Consider the following 21,519-nt stretch of genomic DNA (forward strand, 5'->3'; position numbering starts at 1 on the left):
AAAACTCTTGCATGTTTAGAGAATTGAAAATATAATAAATATTCATTTGATCACTGAATAACATTGAAGGACAGCTGGCTTAGGAAGGCTCATTTGCTTGGTTTACTGTCTGTATCTGTTAACATTGGAAAATATTGCAAGAATTTATCTGCCAGAGGGTTTTAATAGATAAAGCAGAGGTTTGATTTTTTTTTCCCCCTTAACTGATACTTTTTGACATTTAACTACTATATTCAGGGGGAAAACTGAAAAGTTGCTGTCTAAAAAACATAGTCTCAACAGTTATGTCTAGAAGTACTGAATAGATGTAAAAAAAATACTGATGTAAATCAGAAAAGCCTTATTTGTGGTAATATTTTCTTAGAATTCACTCTTTTTAGTTTGTGGGTCTTTCAAATGGGGAGAAATTATTTTCATATCCAAAAAGTAAGAGGCTGATAGATATATCAGTCTTGTTTAACTTATTCATCCATGGTCTGGGTGAAAGGACAGAGTGTGCCCTCAGCAAGTTTGCTGATACAAAACTGGGAGGAGAGGCTGATACACCTGAAAGCTCTGCTGGCCAGACCTGGGCGGTCTGGAGAGTTGAGAGGAGAGGGACTTAATGAAGTTTGAACAGGCAGGTGGAAGGTCCTGCAGCGAGGGAGGAAGAACCCCAAGCACCAGCACGGGCTGGGGCTTGTTGTAGCCACTGAGCCAGCGATTGTGATGGCTGAGGGGCCAAGGAGCCCTGAAATAGCAGGGGTCTGCTGGTGGCCCGATTTCGAGGTTTAAGAACATGCCCTGACCTCATGGTGAGAAAAGAGAAGCCTCTCCTGTCAGACTCAGTGCTGCTCTGCAGACTTGGTTTGTCTGAATGGCTTGTACCCCTGGATGCCTCCAGACCTTCCCCATTGGCTCCCTTACCCTAGGCCCGCCTTTGTACCCCCCCCTGTGCCCTCAGATCTTTGGTCCTGCTCCCCTACATAATTCTCGCCCCGCTCCCCTACATAAACCCCTGACCCTGCCTGGTCCTCTCTCTTTGGTCTCTGGATTCCCTTTGGGGCTGGATGCAATAAACCATCCTCTGTGGAATGCCTTGTGGGAGAGCCCTCCTGACTCTTGGCTTCTGGGAACGCTGAGCTGTCCGGCTTGGGTGTGGGGTGAGAGTCGGTGCCCACGGCCGCGCGGGTGTGAGGAGCAAGCTTGCTGGAGCGCTGTACTGCACCCACTGGAATGATCCCATTGCCAGGGACGTTCCAGGGAAACACAGCTACCCTTCACAAACCCACATACAGTGTGTTAGGGGCTGACTTGTGGAAAGCAGCTCTGTGGAGAAGGACCTGGGGGTCCTGCTAGACAACAAGCTGTCCATGAGCTGGCATGGTGTCCTTGTTGCCAAGAAGGACAGTGGTATCCTGGGGAGCATTAGGAAGAGCATTGCTAGCAGGTCAAGGGAGGTGGTCCTGTCCCTCTACTCAGCCCTAGTGAGGCCACATCTGGAGTGCTGTGCCCAGTTCTTGGCTCCTCCATAGAAGAAAGACCTGAAACTACTGGGGAGGGCCCAGTGAAGCACTAAGAGGATGGTTAGTGAACAGGAACATCTGTTTGAGAGGAAAGGCTGAGGGAGATGTTCTGCCTGGAGAAGAGGTGGCTGAGAGGAGCTCTTACCATTGCATAAAAATATCTTAAGAGTGGGTGTCAAGAGAGTAGAGCCAGAAATGGGCATTTGGTACAAACTAAAACACAAAAAGTTCATTCTGAAAAGCTTATTTCCTTTGAAGGTGACTGCGCACTGGACCCGGCCCCCTGAAAGGTGGTGAAGTGTCCTTCTCCAGAGATATTCAAAACCCACCTGACTCAGTCATGTGCAATTTGCTCTGGGTGAGCCTGCTTTACCAGGAGGCTGAACGATGTGACCTCCAGAGGTCCCTTCAAACACCAGCCTTTCTGTGTTTCTGTGATATATGGTGTTAAAAGGAGTATCTGTACTCAGCAACTGCTCTGGGTTTGTGTACAGCTGACCCAAGCATATGGACACTCAGGTGTAATGACATAAAATTTGTTCTCTGTTCTGTGACATGAAGGTGTGGTAAAGATATTAATTTGAATCATGGAGAGCAAAAGTGGGTGATTTTTATCAATTAGAAATACTGATATAGAGAAAAACGTAAATTTATAGTTATCATTAAGTTTCTGAAAGCAGACCTTATCCACTTTCTAAATGAAAAGATTTCTTTGAAATCATTTTTTCTTTTAATTTTTCTATTTAATTTCTCTTTAATGAGCTAAGAGCTGATCATTGCACAATTAACTACCTTCTGGGAAAGCATCAGCTGCTACATGCCAATTCTGGGTCAGTTCATGCTGTAAAGCCATAAATATCTGAGTGAGATTTAGGAGGAGAGATTAATGACTTCGAATAGCATAGAAGCTTTGGTGCTCTCAGGATTCACATCTTCCCCAAGTCGTGAGATTTTGAAAAATACACCACAGAAAAGTTGCATCCCATTGTGAGATCTTTTGTTAGGTAAGGTTTCTGCAGCATTGCTGCTCTCTGCTAGATTATTTTGAGTCTAGAATTATGCCTTCTGCCTTGGAAGGATTTAATTTATCTTAAGGTAGACATCCAACTATATCACTCCTGAGTATCACATTTTGCATGACTTGATAGTATTGGAGAAAAAGACCCTATATGTCTTTTGAAGGGCTGTGTGGTTTGTATAAATATAAATTCATACTTATTAATTTCCCATATTTTCAACAGTTAAAAAAAATGTATTAATCCCTGTTTACAATATTTTTTTCCCTTGCAGTCTCATACATTGTGTAGTCTGAGAGAACCAAGAAATGAATTGTTCTGCAAAGGGGCAGCTTGTTTTCTATGCTCACTTCTAGCAAGAACAATGGGTTTCTTGGGAAAAAAAGCCACTAACCCAAGTCTTCCATATAGCCTGCTAATATTAAATGCTGCTCAGGTAACTCAGCGTTTTGAAATAAGTGGATTGAATTCTCTGCAAAGTCTCATCCAGGCACATGCTGCCACTGTTCAGTATGTACATATGCTTGGAGAACAGCTCATGGTGAATTCTTAAAAGAAGCATTAATAGATTAGTAAAAATTTTTAAGGGTGATAGAAACATTTACCACCAGTCAGGTGATCTGGGACTTCCTTTAAAAGGTTACATTATTAAATGCTCTGCTTAGATAAAAATAAAACAGCAAAGATGCAATTTAAGGAAAAAAAACATTATATGTTAACAAAACCCTACTGAAATTCCAGACAGGGGAGGTTTCTTCCCAAGAAGAGACCTGCCATGCTGGGAGAGAGCAAGTAGCCACACAACTCCATGCTGTCCCTTGGCCATGACCAGTGACAGAGAGGACAGCACCTACAGTAGACAGGATTTTTCCCAGGCGTCACCTCAGCTTTCACAGCCAAGACTTTCTGATTTCATCAGCAATGGGTCCACTCCTGTAAATTGGTCTAATCCCTTTTTGAATGCTTTTATTCTTCTGCCCCTCCAGAAGGTTGCCCCAGCTTCTCTTTCCCAAGCTGTAGACAGTGAGTTCTTCGACAACTCCATTGAGCAGAGTCTGTTTTCTGCTTCTGACTTCCAAGCTTCCCTTCTCTGAATCTTTGTGAATTCATTGCTATGATTTTTGAGATAAGGATACTGAAACTATCAGCAATACTCAGAATTTAGGTGCACAGCAGTAACTAGCAATAGTTTGTTTCATTTGCTATTTTTTTCTCTCAGTGTCATATTGACTTTTTCAATGAGTTTATGTTTTTAGAGAAGTAGGTGCACATTTCAAGGTCTCTTGAGTAATAATAATTAATTTAGGGCTCAGCTCTGCTTAATCTTACGCAGGGTTATTTTTTCCTTACATGCATCATCCTGCATTTCTTTTCATGAGAATCTTGTCTGCCACTTCAGTCAACCCACTCCCTACTGACAATTTACAACTCTTCCACACTTGTTTTAGATGTGACCATTCTGAATGATAAAAAATTCTCCATTATGGAAATGCGCAGTTCATTTCTACCTTTGCTCCTGAGCTTTTACGTAATTAATCCCCTATGAAAGTAGCTCCTTCTTATCCCTTCAAAGTAAATATTTCACCACCAAAAGCTCTCTCTAAAAATTGAAAGTTTTCTAACATATTTTAACATGGTTGTTTTTTTATGAACATCAGATAATGCACATCAGATAATCTGCATCCCTTAGAAGCACTCATGCTTGTAAATAAAGCCTTAAATAAATCCTCCCTTCCCAAGAAAGCAGTTGGGACCATGGCAGCCAGGATATTGTGGCTTAGGAGGGCTCTCAGGCAGAGTTCCACTGGGAAGACAAGCAAAGAACAGAAACTCCTCAGGATGATATTACTGGGAGGGAAGGAGCCAGGAGATAATCTTCTCCTCATATTATCCAGAAAGGTGCATAAACCGGTTTCTGCTGAGTGGCCATGAGCTCCATTAGTAAATCACTAGATTTGCCCATAAAACCCTATAGAGCGTAACATGTAACCTTGAATCCAACAGAGATTCAGATTCCTTCTGCAAAATCTTCCCACACCCTGCTTTGCAGCAAGATCAAATGGTAACACATGGCACCAATACAGCCTGAGAAGAGGAGCATTAAATCCTCAAATACCAAAGGGGAGTAGAAAAGGTACCTTGACAGACACCAGCTTTGTTATGATGGTCACCTACCGTCTGATGGTTGATCCCTTCATAACACGACAGAGTGAAGGGAGTTCAGGGATACCAGAACATTTAGAGTAGACATCTTTATCAGGAAGGCAAAGGCCATTACGCTTAAAGGGAAGAAGAACACCAGGATCCTCCTCTTTCCCCCTCCTTTCCCTTTTCCCAGGATTTGGATCCAAATTAGACTCTCGTGGCTCTCCCACCTCCAGCTTTGATTTCAGCAGACATCTCAAACATGCAGACATCTGCTCTATTCACTTGTCAGGTACAAGAAGTCCAACCAAAATTTTTTCTGGCAAATTAATAGGACTTCCCACACCCCCCCCCCACCCACCGTCCCACACCCCTTACTATTGAAATGATGTCTCTACTTAAATATTTAGGGTAGCAAAAACATCTTTAGGGTTAGAAATGGCAAGCATGGAAATTTCAGCTGTGGCATCTCTGCCATATTTTCCCTTCTTTCTTACTACCAAATTTCTTGTTTTTTACATAAGACAGTCTCATTTTCAGATCTCCACTAATATATAGTAAAGACATGACAATTTCAGACAGATCTTTTATTACCTATGCCAGAATCAGGCATGTTTTTGTATTAGTTTAAATGATTCCTGGTGATGCTTTAAGACTGATTTGATGAAAAAGGCTCTGTGTGAACATAAACTGTGTAAGAGTCAAGTTACTCTTTTATTTGTTTTCTCACAGATATGTATATATGGCAGTTACACATCTGCAATAAGGGCAAAAATAAACACAATTTTTGTAGAAAGTGTGGCTATACATATTTAACATATTTTAAAACATAGAAATGTTTAGACATTGTGACATAAATTAGGTGCTTATTTCCTAAGCAACAAGACATTTCTGAAGTACACTAGTTGTGTCTCTATTACTAAAGCCATGTTTTAATTTATATTCTTGTGTGAACTGTAGTGGTAAAGAAGCATGCAGTTTGATTATGGCTTGCACATCAGTGTACTCACTTATATTTTCAGTTTTCAGAAAATTAATTTTTAACACTGTAAACAACATCCACACTAGAAACAAAAGTCACTTCAAGGTATGTTTATTGTGACTTTATATCAGATGTGCAGTCTATGTTAGTCACCAAAACCTTCAGTAAATGTTAATCAGGCTGCTGAGAAATTTGTTCTGCAGCAATGTATTCTGAACACATCTCTTGTTAGAGCTTTGGTTTCTGTAAGCATTGATAGCCTACATATTTCCCAAAAAGTGTTTGAACAATCTTTCATGTTTCCAAGTTCTCTGTAGATAATAAAATGTTAAGGTCATATTATTTTTGAAAAAAAGAAACACACTGTTTTTAAACACCAGTTTAAAGGTGGATAGTGGGGCTGAGCTGCTTTGTGCTAAGTTTTCCAAGACTGAAGTGTGGGACTGCAGAGAAATACTCTAACACCATTAGGATATTAATAGACTATATAGTCAAATTTAATTGTGATAAGCATTTTTATGAGTAGTTGGGAGAAAGGAAAGTAGCGTGCTCTTTAGGGAGCCTAGAGAAAACAGTCAGCTATAGCATATGCATTTAGTTAAAAACCAGAGGATAATAGAGTAGAAACACTGGGCAAAAACATCAAGAATAATATTTAGAAAATTCAGTCAAAGATGAGGGAAAAGACAGAACAAGAGCATGGATGGAGTAAACAGAAAGGTGAAGAACAAAAGGAGAAGGTTTGTTCTGTAATGTTTTGAGAAGGGGGCTGAGATGTTTTGATGTAGTACATGTCTATGTACTCATAGTTAACTGTCAATTCAGTTCTATTCATTTATTATTCATATCTAATTAGAGAGCTGCACATCTCAATAAATCCTCAGTATTATTTCTACTTATCAATAAACACATTTGAGTGGAGGAGAAAAATTTCATGTACCCTGGGTATTTTCAGTAATGCTTTTTTGTATATAAAATAAATAATGTTTTTAGTGCCTCTATTGCAACATACAAATCAAGAAATTCTGTAAACCAGGATGTGGGAGACAATTTATGACTGCAACTTATTGTGCAAATTTATCCCCTTTCCCTCTTTTAATGTCTTATTGTTTTCCTGGTCTTCTTATTAGGTTGTTTCATGCCAGGTTTGAAAAATAGCCAAATTATAAACTTATTTTGGACTTCATATGTATATGCCATGTGTAGATATGCATCTGGATTCTGAATTTCTAGTGAGAAAACACAGTACTGTGTTAATGCAAATGATATTGCATAAGAATTTATATTCTTATATGCTTTTACACAAGCTGGTTTTAATTCATATACAACTTTCTTCCAAAATGAACTCATTTTCTTTCACTTGTGAACATCACCACTTGTTTCAGCATATGTTTACTGTGTCTATTGTTTCTTGTCTAGCTGTACCCCATAAAATAGGGCGGATAATTGATGGAAGTCCTGCGGATCGCTGTGCAAAACTTAAAGTTGGAGACCGGATCTTAGCTGTGAATGGCCAGTCTATTATTAACATGCCTCATGCAGATATTGTGAAGCTAATTAAAGATGCAGGTCTCAGTGTAACTCTTCGCATCATTCCTCAGGAGGGTAAGTTAATGGCCCTTAAAAACAGGAAGAAAATTTTAAGTAGCCTCCAATTAGCTTAAATTATGTCACCACTTGAAAGAGCATCTTTTGTTCTCCTTCCTCAGCTGTAACATGCAGCACACCAGAATCACGAGCTCAGAACTAGCTTGGATAGGCTCTGAATTCTTGAAAAGGTTTCAAGTTATGAAAAGGATATTTAAAGCAAACCTGGAGAAACCTGAAAGAGAGAGAGAAAGAGGATGTTAATGTCTTTTGTAAGAATTGTCTTCTGCATGGAAAAGCACTCTACAAGAGAGCCAAGTTTTGAGTCCGCTCCCTTATATCTTGCTATAAGCCAAGTCAAAGTTTGACAAAGTGATTCACAAAAGACTGCAATGGCTGTCACCAGGCATGTTCAGCTACCAGCTACGTGTGACAAAAAGTGATGTGAAAGAAGAGTTCAGATTAGGCAGTTTTCTCCATCACCATCATATAGTGATACATCACTGTAAATGCACAAGGCAGGAAGAACTGAACCCTGAATTATCTCATTTGTAGGGTGAGGGTAGGGGGATAGACTCATTATTCTGGTCATTACTCCACATCTAATCAGTGAAGATCTTTTGATGTTGGTTCCATGGGGTTTGGGGTTGATTTCAGGGCTTTTTTTAGTTTAACAATGTGCTGCACTGGTGCATGAATTGTACCACATTAATGAGACCATGTCTTTATATCTCAGCAACAAATACCAGTAGAGCTGGGAATGACACACAGAAAGTAATGGAATTACTTAATTATCCTTGGTCCAGTTAGATGACCTTCACCTTCTGCTGCTGCATCCAGCAATGGACAGGGAAATAGTCTGACACTGGTCATGGATTTCAACTGAAGGAACTCATCTACTCTGTTAAATGAATTCAGTGAAGGGAAAAGCACAAACATACACACATTTAGAATTCACATCAATTAGCATCTGTGTAATTACTGGAGGTCAGCTTTGCAAGCATCTAAAACAAGTGTGATACTTCATATAGTCCCTGAAGTATGTTTAAGCCTCTCTGGTATCCAGGTTAAATAACATCATTAATAGTTCAGTGTTAGAGATGGATACATTAAACTAGAAGGAAAGCAGAGGTGCAGCTGAGTTGCAGTGCTACAAGATGTTCTCAGGTGCTAGTGGTGAGAAAGGATCTGTGCTCAAGGCACAGCTTCCCTGTGTGACTGTGTGACACTGGACACCTCATTTGCCTTCTGATATTAGCTTCCCAGCTTATAAAAATTGGGAAAAAACCTAATACGTCTGTAATATACTTTCAGGTAAAAAATACCATAAAAATGTGAAGCAGTTTTAGAAGCAGCTCATGATTTGACCAGTTCATCCCTAGTTATGAGAGTAATGTAGAAATGAGGGACAACATTTCCAATCTTCCTCTCTAAAACTTGCAAGACAAAAGAGACTCACAGATGCAAAATGGGCAATTATGGCCTTAAGCATAGTTATTAGACAGAGAAGTATTGCTTGTGCCTGCATGAAGAGTGTTTTAAGTGCAAATATACAAGCTTTTTTTGACAATTAATTCTAAATTGAAAATATTTTTAATAAAGTAGCCAAAATTTTTATAATAATTGTGAGCCTAAATTAGATAATTAGAGAGCCATTAGGAATGTGCAGCCATATGGAAAAACTCACATGTTAAAAATTTAAAAATAAAACAATTAAAAATTAAAACTAGATTTAGATTCAAGTGTAAAACTAGGCAAGATCTGTATCGTGTAGCTATTGCTGTTAGGGATGTTCAGCCATATGTGTGTCTATTTAGGTTATTTTGCACCATGCCACACTGGCCTCCCTCCTTCTGTTGCAAGCAGGAATAAAAAAAATATAATGTTTGCCTTTGCTGTTCATAATGCAGGAACTTCTACAGAGCTTTGTCCTCCTGTGGGCAGAGTCTCTCTCATTTATGCTTCCTAATAGGTAAATAATGAACAACAGGACTGTGCTAGTATGTTGGAAGAAATATATTTGATATGAGTTCAGTGCCAAATGTGTCTTCCCCCAAGTCCAGCAGGAAGGCTGAATGAAGATTGGCATCCTTTATTTGTAACAAAGCAGTGAAACCATATTTCCTATGCCAATCTCCCTGTCTTTTTGTATTTTGTGTTGTTTGGAAAGAAGAATTCTGGTTTTCTGCACTGTTCCTATGTGAAACCCTGGTCATTTGACACAATACACTGAAATAAAACATTGATTTAAATAGTTAGTCAGAATTTATTGAGATTGGGTTTACTGTTTTACTGTTCACGGTCCCCAAAAATTTAAAAAGACAGGACACTCTTGATGAGCTCACAGAAAGCAGGAGCTAACATAAGGACACCAGTGTTTTAACTTTTGTGACAGGTCTATCATCCCAAACAGTGGAGAAAGCAGTAAAATGCTTTCATTCTCTCAAAATTATTTTTTTTTCTAAGTGGAAAGCATTTCAAATATCTAGTAGCTGTGCTAAGGCACATGGAGGACAGGGAGGTGATTCAGGATAGTCAGCACAGCTTCACCAAGGGTAAGTCCTGCCTGACCAACCTAGTGGCCTTCTACAGTGGAGTAACTACATCAATGGACAATGGACGAGGGAGGAGCTGTGGATCTCACCTATCTAGACTTCTGTGAGGCCTTTAACATGGTGCCCCACAATATCCTTCTCTCTAAATTGGAGAGAGATTAATTTGATGGGGGGGGACTGTTTAATGGATGATCAGGTTGAGGGAGGTGAATCTGCCCTTCTACTCTGCTCTCGTGAGACCCTACCTGGAGCTCTGAATCCAGCTGTGGGGTCCTCTGGATCTGTTTGAACCAGTCCAAAAGAGGATCATGAAGATAATCAGAGGGCTGGATCATCTCTCACATGAGGAGAGGCTGAGAGAGTTGGTGTTATTCAGCCTGGAGAAGAGAAAGCTCCAAGGAGATCTTATTGTGGCCTTGCAGTACTTAAAGGGGGCTTATAAGAAATATGGGGACAGATTTTTTGCAGGGCTTGTTGTGATAGAGCAAGAGGTCTTAGAGCTTTGAACTAAAGAGTAGATCCAGACAAATATAAAAAAGAGATTTTTTTTTTTCTGATGAGGGTAATGAAATGCTGGAACAGGTTGCCCAGGGAGGTGGTAGATGCCCCATCCTGGCATTCCTGTCAAAATTTAAGTCCAGGTTGGACAGGGCTCTGAGCAGCTTGGCCTTCTTGAAGATGTCCCTGTTCATTTCAGGGGGGTTGGACTAGATAACCTTAAAGTGTTCTTTCCAGGCCAGACTATTCTATGATTCTCTCATTCTGTCATTCTATGATCAGTATTTCTATGCTTTAAAAGAATATGTGGAACATGGAAGTAATTTCCCTTGTTCGGTTGTGTTTTAAATAATGACGGTGTCAACCAGAATTATAGAAGTGACCAAGATTTCGGATCCCACAGACTATCAAAAGGAGACCATTACATTCAAATGTCTTAAAATCTAATTATAACCTGAGAGAGCAAAAGCAACAAAGCATAAATTTGCAGAGGTAGTGTGTGACCAAAAATTATTATTGTGTACCTTTGCCCTTTATTAAATGCTGCACTGTGACAGGTCTTTAATCTCCATCTCCCCATTATGCAGAGCTGAACAGCCCAGCCTCAGCGCCCAGCTCGGAGAAGCAGAGCCCCATGGCCCAGCAGCACAGCCCCATGGCCCAGCAGAGTCCCCTGGCGCAGCAGAGCCCCGTGGCCCAGCACAGCCCCGTGGCCCAGCCTCCACCTCCACAGCCCCTCCAGCCACAGGGACACGAGAACAGGTTTTTCATTTTCTTAATGGTCTTTTTTTTTTTCCCTTGTGTATTAGTCTGGAGTCAGGAAGATATTTTTATGGTGGGTTTTATCTGTGATGTATCACTTACTAGCCAATTCCTCATGTGCAATTTATGCATATACATTAGCAAATTTATCTGTAATGGAAATGAAATGGTAGAGGGACAGAAATTTTGTGACCAGCTGTATTAAAAGCTCTTTATATAAAAAGCACACTCAGGCTGTGGGATGATACAACTTTCTGTGACCTCCAATCAGCACTATTTAGTCTTTGGATTATTTTTTAGCATGTTAAACAAGGCTGATTACACTGACTGTCTTTATGCTAATCTTCAGTGACCAACACATATCATCAAGATCCTCTTCCCCAAATGATGCTGGTTACAGGATTGTATCTTTTCTCTTCTGAAAATACTTGAGTTCAGTTGTGATTTAGATGCTATACCCTCTAATTCTCCTTGCTTAACAGATGTAGTACTTTTGCTTGCTCAGAATTATTTTCTTTCAATGAGTAATTAGGAAAATTACATTGCCTTATAATTCACTGAGTACTTTTTCCAAAAGTGATCACCTCCTAGAAGACATATGTTACTGACAAAATTCAATACAAAGTTTTCACAAAATTCATTCTGTGCTGTTGGAAGTCAGTATTAAATATCTTTTAAATTGGGAATTTTCAGATGGGACCAGCAAATGATATTAATTAAAGTTCCATAAAGAAATTCTGTAATAATTTTACTGAAAAGTGTAAGCCATAATTGCTCATGTCACTATTTACATATTCAGCAAAAATTACAGCGCCTCCATCTGTGAATAAAAACATCATCTCCTGACATGCAGCTGTGGCCATTTACTGGGAACCTGCCTAAAGATGACTCTTATTTCAGAAAAAGGTCAACTACTGCTAGTTCATATAGTATTATTTTTCATTAAATTTTATAAACTAGATTACAGATTGTTTGCATAGCCACATACATTGTTTCTTTACCAAAATAAGATTTTAAAACTCTTAGGAATATTAACTATTTTTTTTTTTACTTCCAGTATTAATAAGGCTCAGTATCACAGTAAGCCTGTTTTTACAGGATCATGATACTGAGTAAAGAAAGTAAGAGGATTGCATGTATGCATGCAGGACTTATTACAGATGCCATGTACAGGTTTTAAAAGAACACGTGGCAGAAGGATATTTTAATCTTCTCAGAAAACTCAAAGGGATATAGTTCTGATATTTTTGTGTCTGGTTAGACATTCAGATTATTAAAATTATTGTATAGGAAGACTTGCCATAATGTCAGTGTAACTATATTAATAAAATAATGAAGTTTTGAAACATATCAGACATTTTGAAACATTTAGATTCAGATCACTTTTTTATATGTAAATCAACATTATCAAAAACAATGCTGTCATTTTTTCAGAGTGTAATTTTTGTAATCATTAAGTAAATTTCAAAATCCCTTTCTATATGTGTCTCTATATCTGTATGTGTCCATGTACAGACATGCTCACTTGCTGGACTAAAAACTTCCAGTCCATTATTAAAGCAAAGTTTGAAATGTCTATTTCCTGTACAAGAAAGAAGTCTTTCCTTTGACACCTAGGGAATAGTGTAAGAACATCCACTATGTGAACATTTTTGTTAAAATCTAACCCAAACCACTATCACAGAATTACCTTGCTAAAAGAGTTTAGGACTTTCTTTGTGCCTCTTTAGCACACCAGATGGCTGAGGTATGGATGTTTGCAATAAGAAATGTTCTTTACTTCACCCTGAACTGTGAAATGTCATTGTGTGCTGATTTCCATGTGCTAAGGGAAATTCCCATCTGCATAAAGTAAATAACTAGTCACTGTACCTCAGAAAGCCATATTTTCTTTCAAATTTTAGTTTCCATCTTCCTGTAACCAGCTAAAATAATATTTTACTTGTTATTAATGCCTCATAACCAAATTTTTTTCTTTTCACCTTGTGTTATTTCTGTGCATAACTACTGGTATAACTTTACTGCCATAGCTCTTAGCCAGATAGCATCATAGGGAGTGTATAATAAAAATAATACACACTGTATCAACAGATTTTATATCAAAGAATAGCTTTCATTAAAAGATAACAGCCAAGACAAAGAATTTATCCTTTTTTAACCTTAATAAGCTCACATGCGCTTTATGTCAATGAAAGGGGATATAAACTGCACTCATATTCCACTTATTCTATAGAAATATTAATTCTGGAAAAAAGCACTTTATAAACTCAGTGAATTATTTTGTAGTGAGTATAGCGGGTGTTTCCACATGCAGTTTCATCTTCCAAATAGGCAAGGTAAGTGGGAATCAAGATGCTTTTTCTGTTCCTGTCCCTTTGAGTTTAGTTCTGATCTCCCTGATACAAGCTGGAAAATTGTGTAGTATGACCTGAGGGAAAATTGCTTATGCCCATGTTTTAAAAGCGCTCACTGTTTTTGGACGGCTCAACTCTTTACCCTTGAGGGCTGTGCTTCTCTGTGAAAATTTGTTTCATGTAATTTTCCAGCCAGGCAGCTCATTTTCACTCCTCAGTATTGCATGCAATGCATATTCTTAATGGTTTGCTACTCTCTGAAACTAAGCCACTGTGCCTTCCTCAGTTATAGGTCAGAAGTAAAAGCCAGGCAGGATGTGAAGCCTGACATCCGGCAGCCCCCGTTTACAGACTACAGGCAGTCCTCCACGGACTACCGGCAGCCCCCGCTGGACTACCGGCATCCCCCGGTGATGGATTACCAGCAGCCACCGCCGCTTGACTACAGGCAGCCACCCCTGATGGACTACAGGCAGCACTCACCCGACACCAGGCAGTACCCTCTGTCCGAGTACAGGCAGCCCCAGGTACAAACAGGCACACTCAGAGCACTCCCACACAGAAGGCGTCAGGGTCTGTAGGGACAGGTCATGGAGATTGGTAAGGAAGATGATATTATGGAAGGAAAAGACACATTAATGGGTTTTACTCTGAGTTACTATTTCTCTGTAGAGGAAATTACTTCCAAACCATTAATATTAATGTATAACTGTGATCTGTAAATTAACATTACATTTATAATTGTGTAACCATAATTTTAAATAAATGCCATTTTTAAGGTACTGGAGAGTTGAAATAAAAAATCTAACATAAAAAGCCTTTTCATCAGGAGAGGAATATTTTCATTGTTGGGACATAGTCATTAAATGGCGGGTATACTGAGGTCAGAGTGCATTTCTACAGCATTCTTGAAAATTAAGATTTTATCTAATCAGCATCAATAAATAAATGAATTAAAATCCTGACTGATAAAATTACATTTCTGTTGGCAGTAGTCTGGATGAGTAGAAACTAGCTCATGCAACTACTTTCTTTGACATCAAGCATGATCTGACAAATGATGATGAGATGATGAGTTAGATGAAGAGCTATGGTACCTTGGACAAGACTCCTCCTGATGACAGATATTTACTGACAGTTTTGAAGGTTGAGGATTTAGCTCAAAGCTCAGACTTTGAAAAAAAACCTTCCTTTCTCCTTACATACAGGAAGGAAAAACAGAGGTCAAGAAGTATTAAATAAGAGAACATAAACTTCTGTATACTATATGCCGGAACCATGTATAGGTGGTTTGTATGTCCATATTTTCAAAACCAGACACATAAACTATATCAAGAAAAATACTGAAATTCCTAAATGGATCCAGAGAACCCTATGAAAATATGGTGCATTTCTGTATCTAAGTAGCAAATCCCTGTCCCCATATGCATACCTTATAAGATGCTTCTTAGCATCTAGAGAGATGCTTGGACTGGGTGTTTCTCAGCATCTCCAGTTTAATTCTCTAAACTGCACAACTCAAGCTTGCTCTTGATTTTCTCCTGCTCCCATGGATCTTGCACTCTTGGCTGACAATGGATCAGAAGCTACACAGACCCCGCTATGGAGCTTTCCTTATATCAAGTGGATCAATACATATTTGAAGAGATTTATTTTAAAGTTTCCTTGAATGCATACCACAATGTTCATATAGTTAATTGTCTTTCATTTTGTATTTGTCTGTACAGGACTTTGATTATTTCACCGTTGATTTGGAGAAAGGAGCCAAAGGGTTTGGTTTTAGTATTCGAGGAGGAAGGGAGTACAAAATGGATTTGTATGTGTTGAGGTTAGCAGAAGATGGACCAGCAATAAGAAATGGAAGGATGAGGGTGAGTAAAATGCATTGTGACAGTTTTTTTGACATTTACAGATATGTCTAGTGATGGGGTCAAAGAGAAAGCTTTTTTTCACTTCTGATCAGGTTTTAAGGAAAAAGTGCCAAATACCTCTTAAAAAATAAACTCATTCTGAAGGAGTTCAAGAAATTAGTTGATACATATAGCAGATGTGTGTAGTTTCTTTGCAAATAAGTTTATTACTTCTTGTTGATAATAACTTTGCCTTATTAGAAATTCTTGTCATTATTATTTTCACTCAGCAACTTAAAAATCTCAGCCAAAGTTTGATGTTTCTTAGATAATAATAGCATAATTAACATTTGGGTCTCTAATCATGAAAGCAAAGTGATAACTATATGACATGTATTAGACAACTATGAAACCTAAGACCTCATCTGTATTATTTTATTAATTTTAGCAAGTTGCCTTTGTAGTGTTTGCTAAATTTCTTTATTGATCTTATTCAATCTTGTCTGTAGGGATCGTGATTAAAAAAAAAAGCAAACACACACTCTATGTAGAAAAAATAACCTAATCAGAAATAGAGGCATTTAATCTGTCCAGTTGTGATAAAGACAAGGTATAAACACAACCGGGCTTGCTGATACTTTGTAGTATTGTGAGCACACAAAAAGGAGGAGGAAAGAAGATAGGCAAGACTACCAAGAATCAACATAAAAAGTTAGTTTTGTATCTAATTAGTGCAGTCGTGTTAAACCAATATTTAATTTTAAAGATGGGCAATGAAAACTGTGTTCTGTACAGTGATAAGAGCAGATTCTACAAATGTTGTGGTTCTTACACATATTCTGTTTCACTGTCTTAACAATGTGATCAAATTTTATGTCTTAGTGAAAGAGCACTGTCTTTCTGTGTATAACGGGAATTTTGCTGTGCTTCGAATGACTCTTCACTTGGCCATTTTGTGGAATTACAAAATTCAGTCAGTCCTCAGTTGTATCATGGAGTGCAAGCCCCTGGCACTGGCAGCAGTGGCAGAAGTAGTCCCTGTGTCAGGAAAGCCAGTGGGGCAGTCAGGCAGGCAACTGATAACTGAGAAATACTCCCATTGCATTTTTTGTGTGAAATACAGGTGATTTTGTGCTGCAGCCAGAACTTTAGGTTAAGAATATCTTCTCTGGTCTTTATTCTTTCCTTTACTGTAGCATTATCATTGTCAGTTGCTCTTAATGAGAAGCCATATGCAAGATGTACATTAGTAGCTATAATGTGATTAAAGATGGAGAAAAAGTTGTGCTTTTAATAAGCTCTGGAGTCACATATTTGGAGACATATAGCTAAGAATACAGAAAAAAATAAATTAAGAACACCTTTGAAGAGGATTAATTTCAAGTAATAACCTGTATTAGGTAGAAAATGAACACTAAAATCTGTGCATCATTTAAACAAACTAGTACTAAGGAATGAAGTTAGACTATCCCCTCTGTATTTAGCCAAAATATAGAAAGTATTTAACATGAATATGAGGGGATTTTTTCAGTTGCATTAGGAAAAGTTCTGTTTTAATGAATACTGCTAATACAGTTGCTAAAATAACTTGGTTTAAAACTTTTTCCCTGTAGTGGCCACAATATGTTATTATTCTGGCCAGATAGTTGTAATTGGGTTTTTTTCTCCCTTTTAAAAGCATCATTCTTTGGAACCAGTTCTACCATGCATCCTTGTCACTGAGTCTTCTCTTTTATTCTCCTGCTTAACAGACATTTTAACCTGACAAATGGGTTTGGAACATGAAAGATTCTTATATTCAGTGACCTGTGACTGATGCACAGCAGAAGCTCAAGAAACAGCTTCAAAACAAAAATAGAAAAAAACACATTGAAGGAAGTATATTACATAGGAATATGGCCAAAGGAAGCAGAGTTCTGTATCCACATCTCCTTTCCTAAGTTCACATCAGCTGTTAACAATGCAGGTTCATTCACACTTCTTGGCTGGGAACACCAAGCTGCTTGTGGCACGTCTCCATCTCTCTGTTTCACAGGTGCATCTCTACAGCAAAACATGCAAAAATCAGGGCAGTGCTTCTTGCTTTAGATGCCATCATCATTAAAGACACGACTCTCTGATCGTAGGCTTTCAGCACTGGGGATAGCAAACCACGCTTTTGTGGTAGGATGTTATCTGAACTCTTTCCAGCTAAGAGTCCTTCTGATGACCTAGTTGTCTCCATTATTGTTTTGCTTCCTGTTCCCTCCTCCATGAACAGCCTTCTTTAATTTAACTGAAGCTTTACAGAGAAAAATTGAAGCAGATAACACAAGGTGCAGATCATGCTTATAAAAAGAAATAATGCACATAGCTCCACTGCTATTCTAACTCACAAAACCAAGAAAAGAAAAATAAAACCAGCTAAGTTGTTAGCAAAAAATAGATCATATAATGAAACATGTTACCTGTAGAGCACTTAGGTGGTGTAATAAGCAAACATATTCCACAAATAACATTTTGTGTTCAATCTATGCACACCTAGCAAAAGATCTGATAGAGACTCATTCATGTTGATATAAAGCTTTATTGATATAAATTTATTTTACAGAAATAAAATAATCACCTTAAAGTAATAGAACTGAAGCTATATTAGTGGGTTTATAAAATTGTATAATTGAAGAAATGAAATCTAAAATTAAAGACAGCTCCAGGTAGGGAAGCCAAAGTCTGTATGTTTACTCTGTTAGTGGGCATTGAAAAACCACAGTGATGGGATGAGTCCCAACAGCTATATTCCACCTGGACATGTGTTAAAAAATCTGGGAATCTACCACCACAAATTCAAAAGATTCTAAGGTCTAAATAAATGTAAAAGTATTAGTCACTACAGATGCAGAGTTTATTAAAATAAAAGCTGTGATTATAGGAAAACATATGTAAATAAAGAACTGGAATGGAGCTATCTCTTGTAAAAGAGAAAAGAATAGATCCATAACTGAAGAAGGTAGGTACAGAAGGAGTACAATATGCCAATAATAGGAGCAAAGAGAAATTGAACAAGAAAGCAATGATGAAACAAGATGAAGAAAGTGACATCAAAATCAGGACATCCTCATGAAAATTTCAGATTGATCTTCAGGCTTTTATGAACTTCAGTGAGACTTGTGAGCAGACAGAGAACAGACTCAGAATAAACCCAAGAATGATGATCTTCCACTGGTCCTGCCAAAACTGTCTGAATTTGTAGATATTGATGTAAGAGGAAAAAAAGTTTAATGAAGTTCATTACCACATCACCATTTCCAATCATAAGTCCTGGTCTCCCTTCCCACTGGGGATGGCATGCTAGGCATGTTGTGGTTTTTTTGGAAACAAATTCACCAAGGAGCAACCCAGTTTAGGATTACAAGATCTAAAATAGTCTTTAATTGCACTTCATGACAGATGAAGCTTTCTACTTTGATTTTCTGCAGAATTCTTCTGGGAACTGGAAAGGTGGAAGAGCAGTGAGTTGATGTCATGCAGAGTTCATCAGTTTTCCCAGCATATTGCTCTTGTACTCAGGGATCCCCTTCTGCCAGCCTAGATAGACACTGCATTAAGTCCCGAGGTTCAACAAATTATTCCCTTAAAAGCAGTTTTAAAACATTCATGGTCTTGTTACACTCAGTCATGGCACCTTCCATGCACTGAGACTTTGATTTGAGCCCATAGACTCTGCAGAAAGCCCAGGCATATATCTTAGTTTAACTTGGATTCATCTATCACTAGACATGGGAAGGAAATGCCCATCAAAGGACCCAGAGTTTTACAGGAAACTGATTCTTCACATGCATCTTCTGCCCACATAGTTGTTAAACTATTCTCAACCAGTGTTGGAGACCCACAGCCATAAGTGCAGCTTCATATGAAATCATATGTCAGGTCATACACCACAATTAACTGTGGCAAGATTTTACTGCAATTTATGGATAAGATATATGGTAGCTCCTCACAGGAGACTGCTGTAAGGGAGAACCTCATCACTACACTGGAATTACATACTGACAATGTATTTTATATAGATATATAAAATGTATCTAATATATGTAAACACTGAATTCATTCTGACAGCTGAGCAAAGAGCAAGCTCCAATGGTGAATTCTGAAAAACCTATCTATGTCTGTGCTCCATGAGACAAGGACATATTAAAATAACCATGAAAAAAGTTAAGAGAATTATTAGTGCCTTTGATACTTTTTCCCAGACTGGCAGAGGTCTGAGCATATCAGGATTCCATTTCTTAAGCAATCCTAACATCAGGGAAAAACATTGAAACTAGTTGGTGATGGCAATATTAAGAATAAAGCTTCAAGGCTCAGTCTCAGAGTAGGGTGAGAACATGGCTCACACACTGTCAGTGACAGTCATATTGAGTTGAATCTGTCACCAGAGACAAGGGACACAAAACAGACAATGTGGAGCACAGTACCCACAGCCTTTGAAGATTCAGACACTGCTGGAAACAATTTTACAGGCCTATTTAGATAAGGCTCATGCTAACTTATACTTTATTTTTGCCTCATGTTGAGGACAATGATCAGCAGAGCTCTGCTTGCAGATCTCTATCCCTTCCTATCTTAGAAGGAAAGGGTAAGTTCCTTACTGTTCTCAGGAGAATTGTTAAGCATGGTCGTAGTGTTTGCTAGACATGAGATATGATCAACAGATCTCTTATTGCCTTGAATGGTATCTCCAGCAGCCAACATGTTTATTGAAACCAGTGTCAAACAAAGAGCCTGTGGCTGAGGGCTGCAAAGGTACAGAATAACATGAAATTCTTGAAGAATGAGGGTGAAATGTGCTTTTTTATAGGCAATGTACATCTATGTCATTTTGTCGCTTTGTGAGTTACATCCTTTTTTTCACATCTTCCTCAAAAGCCATACATCTCATCTCTGACATCTCTAGTTTCATTGTCTTGTCAACTCATTTTTCTCAGCCCTCATGCACCATTTAGCCCTATCTCCAGCTTCCTCATATCTCCTTATACTACATTATTTTTCTCATTTTATTATAGATTTTTCTTATATTTTTGCAGGACAGACATCTGAAATCCAGGCACGGCAGAATTCTATATCTTTCATGCTCTGCACTCCTGCTTTGACTCTTCAGTCTTTTTTCCTGTTTGTTGCTTTTCTGTGGCTTGCATCCCTCTTTTTGTTTGAGTTGTACACAGCTGGAGATAAAACCAGGCACAATGGACAGGAGGCTCCTACAGTGTCAATTATGAGCTTCTGCATTGTTGCATAAGAGTCTGTGTGGCCTTGCTTGGTTGTTCCAGCTTGCCAAGTGAGCAGCACAGTGATGCTCTCACCAGTAAGCAATCTATGCTGTGGTCAGGTTCATGGCATTCTGCAAATCAGCACAGTTTGTGTATTTAATAATTTCCCATAATAATAAAGGTCACACTGATCTTATGAAGGTTGTTCAGAAACCTTCATCCACCCACACCAAGAATTATTCCTAGCAAAAGGGGAGAGTTGGCTGTTCAAGAACCAGGGGCCAAAAAAGGCAGGCAGAAAGAGAGAGTCTGTCTCTTACTTGGAAGGAAACAGAACTAAAGTTTCAAATCAGAGAGGACATAAGAACTGCATTTAAAACTACTGTCAAAACCCATGTATGAGGATTCAACAACATTCAAAACTGACATTTTCCTCTTTGTATGTGTCCTAAATCATATGTGCAAAAGAGTGACAGAGTGCCTATGAGACTTGTAATCTGGTATTAAATCCCTCTCTTGAGCCATAAGAGACATTATTTTAATTCCTCTTGGAAAAGTCTGGAGTCCAGGCTTCCGAACAGTAGAGTGGCATGTGATAGTTGGCTATTGCTAACTATGTCTCACAGAATAAATTCATTACCATTAAGATGCTTCAGGCTTCTCAAAGGAGCAGGTAGTATGTAGGCATCTGGGCTCTGTAAATGCTGTATAACTGTGGAATTTAACAAGGTAACATGAACCTGTCTCCCTGAAGTATGACATTTCCAAACATCTCAAGTCAGGGCACCCCAAAATCAATTATGTTGTTCTGGGTTCGGTGGACTTCTGCAAAACAGAAGTCTCTCTCTTGTTTTCATCATGTTATTTTTTTCCATTTCACTTTTCATTATTGTTAATGTATTGCACACATTTGGCTTGGTGTTCATCTAGTCACTTAATCACTGTGTCCCTTTTTTGGAGCCCTTGATTTCTAGGTTCTTAATAGATCAGTTGTCTGTTTCCACCAAATAAGGAATCAT

General features: G+C 38.5%; 1 protein-coding gene across 10 annotated transcripts in view; it reads left to right on the forward strand.

Moving 5' to 3' along the window:
• Positions 1-21,519, forward strand: part of MAGI2 (membrane associated guanylate kinase, WW and PDZ domain containing 2) — a 725,755-nt gene that overhangs the window by 668,624 nt on the left and 35,612 nt on the right. For all 10 annotated transcript variants that reach the window (XM_069035710.1, XM_069035728.1, XM_069035720.1 and 7 more), the window contains 4 exons: positions 7,068-7,253; positions 10,876-11,050; positions 13,691-13,931; positions 15,132-15,275. In XM_069035710.1, the coding sequence (XP_068891811.1) occupies positions 7,068-7,253; positions 10,876-11,050; positions 13,691-13,931; positions 15,132-15,275 (746 nt within the window). The remainder of the gene's footprint in view (positions 1-7,067; positions 7,254-10,875; positions 11,051-13,690; positions 13,932-15,131; positions 15,276-21,519) is intronic.

Source organism: Aphelocoma coerulescens, chromosome 1A (genome assembly GCF_041296385.1).
Source record: "Aphelocoma coerulescens isolate FSJ_1873_10779 chromosome 1A, UR_Acoe_1.0, whole genome shotgun sequence".
NCBI lineage: Eukaryota > Metazoa > Chordata > Aves > Passeriformes > Corvidae > Aphelocoma > Aphelocoma coerulescens.